This window comes from Carassius auratus, unplaced genomic scaffold, assembly GCF_003368295.1.
Source record: "Carassius auratus strain Wakin unplaced genomic scaffold, ASM336829v1 scaf_tig00006182, whole genome shotgun sequence".
Taxonomy (NCBI): domain Eukaryota; kingdom Metazoa; phylum Chordata; class Actinopteri; order Cypriniformes; family Cyprinidae; genus Carassius; species Carassius auratus.
In genome coordinates this window covers 1-11,536 of record NW_020523735.1, presented here as the reverse complement: position 1 = coordinate 11,536, position 11,536 = coordinate 1, and the positions used below count along the sequence as shown (strand labels likewise).

General features: G+C 36.0%; 1 protein-coding gene across 1 annotated transcript; it reads right to left on the bottom strand.

Moving 5' to 3' along the window:
• Window positions 1–660: 660 nt before the first annotated feature.
• On the bottom strand, window positions 661–10,033 carry LOC113071143 (uridine-cytidine kinase-like 1). The gene is made up of 10 exons (XM_026244503.1): window positions 9,476–10,033; window positions 9,090–9,151; window positions 7,851–7,867; window positions 5,283–5,381; window positions 4,585–4,678; window positions 4,287–4,349; window positions 3,838–3,960; window positions 2,588–2,695; window positions 2,019–2,175; window positions 661–1,365 (listed from the first exon to the last, which is right to left on the bottom strand). Exons 1-10 carry the CDS (start codon window positions 9,738–9,740, stop codon window positions 1,289–1,291), a joined length of 1,065 nt encoding a protein of 354 aa, XP_026100288.1. The 5' UTR covers window positions 9,741–10,033; the 3' UTR covers window positions 661–1,288.
• Between the last annotated feature and the right edge of the window lie 1,503 nt (window positions 10,034–11,536).

The following is an 11,536-nucleotide window of genomic DNA, read 5'->3' as shown; positions in this document are numbered from 1 at the left end:
GGGACCAAACAGACAAATGCTTAATGCCACGGAAATAATGTGCAACACTCCCCTTTAAGTGATTAAACTGTTTGCTTACATAAATTTAAGTGCATCTTGGTGTGCTGTATGTGCATTTTGGCACTGTTAGTTGGATCAGGTTAATTTGGGGGGGGGGGGGGGGGGGGGGGGGTTGGGGGAGGGACGTTAGATGACATAAGTAAAATTGTTCAGGAGAAGCACATGCTTTACTTTCTTTTGGTTTAATTTCTGCTAAAAGACTCCCAAAATGTTCTTCACTAATTATTTCTCAACTTCTGTCATTGCAAATCAATTTGTTGTTGCCTCTCATCAATCAGGTATGGGAAATAAGCCAATGAAAAATAAATATACATTATCTACAATTTAAAATTCAAGTATGTAACAGAAAACTGTAAACCTGATTTCCCACCCCTCCTCATTGGCACTGTAGTACTAAATACTAAAACCAATGATGAGAGGGAAATTATTCCTTTGGACTTAATTTACATTTCTATTAAAAAAGTCCCTTTTCAATATTTCATGAATTGCCCACATTTTTACACCCACACACAAACACTATCAAGTAGGCTGATATATTGATTGGCACATCAGTATCGCCTTCAAGACACCAATCAGCTGGGGGGGGGGGCAAAACAACAATATTAACATATATTAATTACTATTCAAGGTAGTAACATTTACGCAGATTTTTAGCAAAGCAGCAACATTAAAGGCAGGTTAAATTGAAGCAGGCATGTTTTGCTCACTTACTATGAAATGTCAGTTTGGCCAAGCGTTTCAAATGCATATGTATGCTATATATGCTATACCAATGAAAGATAAGTCAAGACAGCATGAAACCAGTTAACAAACACTAAGTATGAGCGGTGTTTGCAATCAATTATTCTACACAGTATATACTGTCTACTCATACTACTGAAAAACAGTACAGGGTAGTTTGGTAGCATACCATTTCAAACACTCCCATGAAGAAACTAAGGTTTGCCCTTATTTTTCCACTCTTATCATTTCTAAGTTCAAGTAATAATGAAAAATTCTTAAATTGTGATGGTCATGTGGGCACTGCAAGGAAAGCTATTGAGTAGTAATCTCTCATATTTAGGGGTCCATTATTGCTTTAACCTGTATTGAGAATCAACTTAGTCCTGCGGCTAAGGCTTATATAGGGCTGGGCAATGGGTCCACAATCATATGAGATTATGTACTTAAAAGTTCCCTTCTCTGACGCGTGCGGATACAATTGCTCACATACAGGTCTTGAGGAAATTCAGTAGTCCATCCCATCATCACTTTCATACCAGTCTGAAGGAGCATCAGTCCCAAAATAACGGTCTCCAAAATTACCTGCAAAACAATTGCAATAACAATATATCCCGTTTTTTCCTTCTTCATTTTTGTTAAAGGAACAGTTCACCCAAAACTGAAAATTTGCTGAAACTCACACTCAGGCCATGCAAGAGTTTGTTTCTTCATTGAAACGGAGTTGGAGAAATTTTGCATTACATCATTTGCTCACCAATGGATCCTCTGCAGTGAATGGGTGCGGTCAGAATGATGTTCTTCAACATTTGTTAAAAACATTACAATAATCCACATTTAATCCACATGACTCCAGTTCATCAGATCTAATTTCATACCATTGCTTCAGGCTAAAATACTGTTCCTTTATTCATAGTGTTGCTTTTTACATCTCTGAGTCAGTAGAGAAATATGCACGTTTACACATGAAAACAAATGAAAAGTTTTCCAGAAATATGTCCAGTGGATTTTCATGTGAAGGACAACAGGGGATTAACTTTTTAAGGGACTTTTGGATTATTGTGATGTTTTTATCGGCTGTTTGAACACTCATTTTGACGGCACCCATTCACTACAGAGGATCCTTTTGTGAGCAAGTGATGTAATGCAGAATTTCTCCAAATCACCTACATCTTGGATGGTCTGAGGTTGAGTTCATTTTCTTTTTTGTATGAACTATTTAATCAGACTGCTCTCACCAATCCCTGGAATGATGTGAAACTCATCGTTGACATTCTTGTCCACAGCAGTGGTGATGATGCGCACTTTGGGAAAGGCGTAGGCCACTGAGTGAACGCCCATCTCCGCCATGAGGAGAGAGATCAGGAAGATCTTATCCTCCTGGACATCATGATCCTGGAACAGATGAGTTTGTGAATCACCCTGATTTAAACTATACTGAGCACTAACTAATGGGGATATCAAGGTCTGGAAAAACAACAAACTAAATAAAAACAAAAAGTACACAATAAATAGATGTAAAACAATAAAACAATCTATATCGCCAAATTAAAATGGTGTCTGTAATGCAATGACACATTTTTGGAATAAATGAATAATATAACAACATCAGTTCTAGAGCTCACATCTCCTATCAATTCCTTTACAGATTCAGGATAATAAGCTGTTGATATTTATTTTATACATCTTAAAAAGAGCCAAAATACTCCACAATGCCCACGAAACATAAAAATATAGCATATCTGTGCACATTTGGGAAACTTTCTTAAAAAGAAATCAATATGACCTATCTGCTAAGGTGACTTACAAGTAAGACTCTGACAGCCATGAGAGCTGCCGCTCCTGTTGACACAGTGCTGTCCATCAGGATAACATAATCCTCACTGAGGTCCTTGGGAAGACGAAGGTAATGGAGCTGAGGAGGAAATTAGACCGTAATAAGACAAATTTATAGACTAAGCAATGATTTTTGTGGCATTAATGTATGGAATACATGAAACTTCTAAAGCAATTAAATAAGGACATCTAAGAAGCTTTAAAAAATCAAATAAATGCTAATTGAAAACACTACAGTATCGAGGATCAGTGATACAGCATATCTACTGTATCTATCTATACAAACCAACAAGCATTTTTTTTTCTTCTAAATGTGCGTAGAAAAATTATTGTGCAATTATTTTAATTTCTATGCTTTAATAGATCACCATAAAGCAAATAAATAAATAGAACCGTTTCTTACAAACATTTTACAGTAATTTTAAAGTAAAATGCAGAGACCTCCAGGAATATTTTTAGTGATGCAAACAATACTGAAATAATATTTGTGGTTCAGGTCTGAACCATTTCACTGAAACAGACAGTCTAATTTCTGTAAATAAAATGAATCAAACTAACGGCATTGATTCTGTGCAAATATATCAGGAATATCAATAAAAAAAAAATTCAAGCCACAAACAGTGTTATTTTTTTTTTCTGAAACAAATGACTAAAAAAAACTATAAACATACTATAAAAAATACTAAAAAAACTAACATTTTATATATATATATATATATATATATATATATATATATATATATATATATATATATATATATATATATATATATAAATTCCTAAAAATGTAAATATGAAAATAAAAATCAAATTCAAAATATTAATAAATTGTAGAATAGTATATAAATAATACTAAAATAACACTGGTTATAAGAAGTACAAGACTGCTCTTAATGCAAAGTGAACATACAGCTGGAGCGAGCGCTACACAACACTCTTACAAAAAATACCTGCAAACTGACATCCAGCAGCACAGAGCGGTTGAGTTTATCATGTACATAACGACACGTGTTCTATGTCAGGTGAGAAGAGGCATAGATCTCAAATCTGACTAAGCACAGCAGTGAAACAGACCATGACCTGCCTAGTAGGCTATGAGTAAATCATCCGTGCCATCTCACCAAGGCTGAGAACACAAGGACACATGATAACACAGACAACTTTTCAATCAGAGCTTGTTTAAGGATGTGTCTGTCAGTTGGATGGGTGACGATGTGATACCTCAGGCTCTCCCGTGTCATGATTGGTCTGAATGAGGATCTTTCCGAGTCGAATGTCCTTACAAACAGCCATCAAGGCCTGTTCCATGGTCTCTCCTGCCCGTAAAATGGACACACCAGTGATCTAGTAAACAAAGCACAGGTATAAAGTCCTTCCATACAGATAATAGCAATACCTATGGAAACGTGTTTCTGTCATTGAATTATTTTTTTTTCCAAGTCTGAATAGGGTGATATAAACTCTGACTTGTGAAATACGAATGCAGAATTGAGAGGAAAAAGTCTAAACTGAAATAAAAGTTTCCAGTTACTTTTATTTATCATTAATTTTTTTTCTGTGGCGAAAACAGGCTTCCATAAAAACCAAATGATTTGACAAATTAACACCCAAGATAACTTATTTGACCGAGCAATAAAAAAAAAAAAATTTAATCTCCCAAATAAACAAACCCTTTTCCCGCTCAGCCTCTTCCCTTCATATACAGTTCCTTGAGGAGTTTCAACAGACACCGGCTAAAGAGAAAAGACGAAATAAGATTCAGTGATCGATTCTTTTTTAACTGAAAATTATATAAAACAAGTGCTTTAATCTTGAATGAAGACTTGCTTCACTTCACACCATAAAAATGTAATTTGTCCATTGGGGCGCTTCCTGAGACTCGAATGTATCACTGTATTATGACATATATCCAGAGCTCATAACATCAAGTTTAAAGTTCGTAATGGTCATTAATGGCGGTCCACTCACCTTCAGAGGCAGGAAGGACAGTGCGTGCTCTATAAGAAGCCTCATTAATCTCTTTGAATAGAAAATAAATTCATCCCGACGGGTTTCTTTATTCCTGGGGGCACAGGGGACACAGGCAGTAATACACAATCTAGATGATGTGTGTTTTGGAAGAAATTATGATACTATATACAGGAAGCACGGGTCTGAGAGTTTAGATAAAGTGAAAAAACAATCCCTATTTTATTTTAATTACCTAATTACAAATCAGTGGCCCGAAACGTACAAACACAACTCAAGCTGTTGCTGGCTTGCCGAAGCCAAACTCATTTTAAAGCACAATCAATCATTTAGCTGATAAATTCTGTTCTTCATTTATATGTGACAAAGTACATCTATCCTGGAGTAACACAAGGTGTATATTGTGCAGGGTACAATTGTTATGATTCCGGAGTTTGAACCTAAACTTTATATCCAGACCGATTTTAATGAGTCTATAACGGTGTTATTGAAATTACTGCATTATCTGAGCTTCGAGCTAGCAGTTTGCTGATGTTCTGATACTAACTGTGAAAAAAATGCCCATACGTCTTTCTATTATGTTATGTCTATTAGGTCCATGTAAAATGAAGCATGCAGCGCTAAAGCAGTACAATTCACAACAAATGAATCTTATAAGAAGTTTGTTTAATAGTGTGATGATAAGGTTCTGATAATACCTGATAATAGTGTGCATTCCTCTGACCTGTGGGGTGCTCTCCATGACACTCAGGGTCTCAGGTAGAGGTTGACCCTGATGGGCAGATGCCAAGGCTGATCTATAGAGCACATGGATATGAGACATAAACATTCCACAAGGTGCACACAAAAAAAGAAACCACACTTTTTGTTAACGGAAAATAGACAAATATAACAATATTTGACTTTTTCCCCAGAGCGAATAAGGTGTTGAAGAGCTGATGTGAGTTTGAAATGTTATGGAAATAGGTCAAGGTAAAGTCAAGGCCCATTCACTTCAAGTTTTCAATTATGGATGCATTTTAAAATAAAACAATTGCATATTTGACATGAATAAATCACTTTCACCCCAAAAAGAAACCTCACTGACCAATAAGATATTGACTTGGGTTATGTGTTGACAACCTGTTAATATCGCAGGTTTCTATGTACATCATCATTGTGAACCATCAGACTTGGTGTGAACGGGCCTTCAAATTAGAAAACAGAAGTAAGGGTTTTGCAACCAAATATCTGATGCACAGGCATTAAAGAAACAGTACAACTGTGACCATTTACTCACTTGTTTCGTTCAAGACACATATGCCTTTCTTTCTTTCACAGATCACAAAAAAGGCAGGATTTGCACGCTGTTATTTTAACATCGTAAAAACCTCTTTTTGTATATCACGAAAGAAAGAAAAGACATCATACTTGAGATAGAGTAAATGACAGTTTCAATATTGGAGTAAACCATTTCTTTAAACAGTGAAATACTGTGATATTAAAGTGTCCCTATTTTGCCATTTCCAATATTGCCTTTCATGCTGTGTTTAATTTAGCTGTGTGAATGTAACGATTTGCTAAATTGCAGGACACTCCCAAAACAATAGTAGGAACCCTAAAAAAATGGCATGATAGGGACACTTTAAAACCAGTAAGATGGTATTGGACTGAATTCTGTTTAATTACATTATTTTAATTTCACATTATTTTATGTGAAAATCTTAGCAAGGAGAGAGCCACCACTGCCCTTTACAGTGTACAACAACCCACATTGATGACTGATTTGAGACATTTATTATATGTAGCTGCTAAATTTTCTTCATTGTGGCTGCCAGTTTCAGCAAACTTCAGCCCACAATCCCATTCAGAAAAACCAATTAGATTAGACCAATTAGACTTCTACCTAGGCAATGCCACAATGTCGCTTTTCAGTCAATGCTGGTTAGGACACTGTGATGGACTGATATATATATATATATATATATATATATATATATATATATATATATATATATATATATATATATATATATATATATATATATATATATAAAAGTACTAAAAGAGCAGAACATGTGTTCATCAAATGAGGAAGTATATTGCAGAGGATGGATCCAAGAGAACAAACTAAATAAAATAAAATGAAGAAAACAACAGAGAAAAGAAAGGCGAGAGGATGCAAGAATTTATCCTCACATATCCCAGCGGAGTTTCCTCTGAAGAAGGGAATAAATGTTCATTGGGAGACAATGATGACGAGACAGAGAAAAGAGAGAGAGGGAGAAGAGAACACGACCTGATTAAAGTCTATACAGAAGAGACGGGCACATCACAGCCAAGATGAGAGCAGGTGTGGGAAGTATGTCAGTGGTTTTTCAACTGTGTCTGAATAAAATTATCAAATGACAACAGACGTCTCAGTACTGAGACCATATGCATTATCACTGGGTTTCACAGGCTGCACTGTATCTGAAGAGCAAAACCACTGAAATAGACCCATTCCTGTGTTAGCAACAGCATCATAAGAACATCGTGGAGGTGGACACAAAAGGTACACAGCCCAGCTATGGTTTTTATAAAGTTTCTTTAGAATGATATTCTTTGTCTTTAAATAAATTGTGTGCAACTCACTCAGGTCCTTAGCATACAGTCTCCACTTAAACATTTTTTATAGATCATTTAGCCAAAATATGAAAGCAAAAATCAAAACAAGCACTACCGTTCAAAGAAATTAACACTTTTATTCAGCAAGGAAACATTAAATTGATCACCAAACTGCTCCCAAAATTAATAATGATAATAAAAAAAACTTTATTGAACACCAAACATTGTATTAGAATGATTTCGGATGGATCATGTGACACTGAAGACTGGAGTAATGTAAAAATCTTAATTTGCCATCACATGAATAATATTATTATTATTATTATTATATTAATAATATTTAATAATTATTACTATAATATTATAATATTTCATATAATTACTCTTTTACTGTATTTTTCATCAAGTTAATGCATTTGAATGGCAGTGTATTAGCTGTTTCTATTATAGCCATGATTTTGGACCAGTGAGATTTTAATGTGGTATTCATTTATACTGCAGCCTCAACCACGCTAAACGTTTAATTTGTTTAGCATAGCGCATAGCCAGAGCTAAGCTTTTCCTTTTGTCTCCATTTGCATCTCTGCAGGTTTAAGGAAAAGAAAGGAGAGATGAAGCACAGGTTTAAAGAATGTATGAAAAAGAGAGATGGAAGGGAATGATGGGAAAAGCAGCCATACCTCACTGTGATTTCACGCTGGGATGGTTAGAGCAATCGGTTGAGGGTTTAGCAAGTGTTTCATTACAAACACGCACAGGGAGAAGAAGAAAAAAAAAGAAAAGAAAAAAAAGACAAACTCATGAAATGAGATATTCACTCTGAAAAGCCATTCCAAACAGTCAGCCCTCACCCTCTTCCATGGTATACTGGGAAATATTTCATGGCACTTTCAGCTACTCTTAAAGTCTATATTTAACCTGATACGATCACATTCTTGCAGATTTACACAATATACATTTATGCTTTTATTTCAACACTAAAAAGAAAATGTTTCAGGCTGATTTAATCTTTATAAGTGTTACTATATTTCTGTGGAATCACAGGGTTGATTAGATAAAACATTTATACCACATTATAACATTTTCCATTGTACTTACTTTAAATTGCTTTGAGGTTACACCAGGTTTTGTTTTTTTGCAAAAGGGTGATTCTTTAATGAAATAAATTCTTCTCTAAAGGCTCTAAAGCCTTTCTATGTAATGCATCTGTCATCAATATATGCATGCGAACATCACTCAGCAAACGTTCATTAGCTCTAACATCTTTCTAATAATTACCTTGGTAGGCACCTAAAAGCAAGATAAATTTAAAACGGTCTACAAATTTGCTTGTCTCCTGGTTTCTCAGCATATTGTCTGAATCAGTAGAGCATGCTATTCCAAAGAAAAGAGTGGATAACCAACAAGCAAAAGGCTATTTAGTCACTGATCTAGCAAATTCACAATATTATAGCTGAGCAATATTATGGTATGAAATGCCCAATTTTTTCAAGATCCAATCAATTCCTAATGTCATCATTTGTAATGAAAATTGTGCCAGAAATTACATTTGCAAATTAATTTTATAATACTATAAAGGCGAAGATGGACTGTAAAATGAAGACCAAGATTACTGGCCCCGCCTTCTAATTTTTTAACTAATGGATTATTTCGAACAAAATATCTTGTGTCACAGGTACAGTATGACCACCAGAGGGCAAACTATACTTATACCATGAGCAAACTGTGCTTATACCATGGCATGGGCTTCATATGCACACGCATGCAATATTTGTGTGTGTATTAGAAGCATGTGGACCATCTAGCAGGGATAACAACATGCATGTTGGCCATTCTCAGCACTTCTTTATGCACAGACCAAATAATCATTATCACTCAGTGTCCAACAGATGAGAATGAGGAGCCATTTTATTACATACCTTTTCTAGCTGACTGTGAACATGCTGAACAATCAGATCCAAGGCTACAAAGTTTTCTCCACCTGAGGAACAACCAGGGAACTTTTATAATCTCCATTATACTTTCACAAACACAAATTCCCATAATTTTGTGTTCTGAACAAACTAGGAAGGTTTCACAGTAATTAAATATTACCATATTAGCATCAAAGGCTAACTGAATATCCTCTTTCAGTTATGTATTTATACAAGGTGAAACATTTTTAAATCACCTTTTTAATGAAATTTCTGAATATAAATGTTGCCTAGCAATATTAAAGACCAGTTAGTCTGGTAAAAAATGCTTAATAGTCTATGACATCTTAAAATTTTTTTTGGCAGTTTTAACATTTTCCAGCTTCACATACCTCTTGGGACCACAATATCTGCAACCTGCACAGTGGGTTCGATGTACTGCTCGAACGCTGGCTTGACAAATTTGTTGTACTGTTTAATGACCCCCACAATGTCACGCCCTCTGTCCGTGATATCCCTTTTTAGTCGCCTGACTAGCCGGATGTCAGAGTCTGTGTCTACAAATACCTTCATGTCTAGGAGCTGAAGGACACACAGAAACAGTAATACAACGCAAACATCAAGAAACTGACAATGTGTTATAGACAAAGCTTCCATCTTCCAGCTTATATTTAGCTAAGGATGTATTCGACTGTTTAAAAGTGACAGAAAATACATTTATAGATTTCTATTTAAAATAACCAGACCTAAACTTTTAAACAGTGTATTGGCTGTTTAACTAAGACTTTTTTTGTAGAGAAAAAAAAACGAAAAAAACAACAAACCCTACAACTTCAACAGATGCATTTACCATTAATAACCCTCATTGTTTTCTACTCCAAAGTGAAAACATCTTGCAAGGCAGACACAATCTGTTCACTACCGCCCCTTCTCGATGGTTCCTGTTACTGAAAACACGTGTGAGATCTTGCAATGGAGCGAATGGATAAGAAATTTATAAAAGCTGCTCAGCAAAGGGGAAAGTCAGGATCAATCAAAGCAATGTAGTGCAGCGTGACGCCAACTAGCCAAGATGTACCGCTGGTGCTGACACTGACACTAAAAATGGATATCATTCAGTGAGCCGACATGATATGGCAAAGGCATTAAATTTCAAGGTAACGATAAACAATCCAACACCCTTAAACAGCAGTTCCAGCAGCCCTGCCAACACGACAAGCATAACTTATAAGGCGTGCAAGAAGTGTACATGAATGGAGTGAAAGGTCAAGTGTATATCAAGTTTCAAAAGGACAGGAAGTCATTGCTCATCCTTCCTTCCTGACATCTCTCAAATGAAAATGGAGGTGAGCTGTCACTGTATTCACAAAGGCCTGCGATGAGAAAGAGTTTAACTGGAAAACCCTGATCCATTCATTAGCCGAATGACGTCTAGCGTTTGTTGAGTCTCATTCGTTCTGCGGCGCGTCTGCTGCACGGTGCTCATAAATCACGTCAGGATGAACTGCTTGCCGATGCGTACACAATAACTCCCATTTTAATTTGTATAGATTTCCGGACACCACGTGCAAGGAAGAATCGAAACCTGGCAATGGGAACCATCAACGCAGGCGTAGATTAACACCGCCTATTCACTTCCTGTGACCGCTCTTCACCATTAGAGAGACAGAAGAATCAGTCACCTTCATTGTTTGAGGAAAACAACAGGATGCAGGAGGAAAAGAACATAATGGGAGGACAAAGTTCTTGAGGAGTTTCAGTAGGAACAAGATATTATATAGCTATTCTTCATCCAGAGATGCAGCTAGCTGTTCCCAATCCTGGTCCTGGAGAACCCCTAACACTGCACATTTTAGATGTCTGCCTATTCAAACACACCGGATTTCAACTCATCAGCTCATTAGACTCTAAGACCTCAAATCTGTCAGATAAGAGAGATACCAAAAATGTGCAGTGTTGGGGGATCTCCAGGACCAGGATTGGGAACCACTGCCTTAAATGATAGAAGAGACAACTTAGAACTCTTTATCTAGCTGACCATTAATGGTTTTCATGTATCTGTAGGTCTGCAGAGCTGCAGAGATAGACGGAGACAGTATAGACAGGGCATCTCATCTTCCCAGTCGGGTTGTGGGAATGAGATCCATTACTCAGTAGCAGAGACCCACCAGACTGAGAAATTTCCAGGATCATTTCACCCCAAATTCAAATGAAAAAATAAGCAGACTGTACCTCTTGTTTTAATTGTCATTGAGTATCCATAACTAATCTGTGGGAATATAAAACTCTCTTTTTTTTTCATTACACAGCTATCTTTCTTTTCATTTGACCTTATCTTTTATACCCCCATTTTTCCCTCTCTGCTTTATGACTCCCATGATGCTCTTCTGTTCCATTTTTCATGCTATGAATCTTTTCATTATTTTTCCTCTCTTTTCTATCTTTTACTAAAA

Excerpts from the sequence above, each read along its gene's own strand:
- LOC113071143 (XM_026244503.1), bottom strand. The coding sequence starts at position 9,740 with ATGGAAGCTTTGTCTATAACACATTGTCAGTTTCTTGATGTTTGCGTT. Across the intron at positions 3,961-4,286 it reads AGAGGCTGAGCGGGAAAAGG|ATCACTGGTGTGTCCATTTT; the intron begins GTTTGTTTATTT and ends TTTGTTTACTAG. Across the intron at positions 2,176-2,587 it reads TGGCTGTCAGAGTCTTACTT|GATCATGATGTCCAGGAGGA; the intron begins GTAAGTCACCTT and ends CATCTGTTCCAG.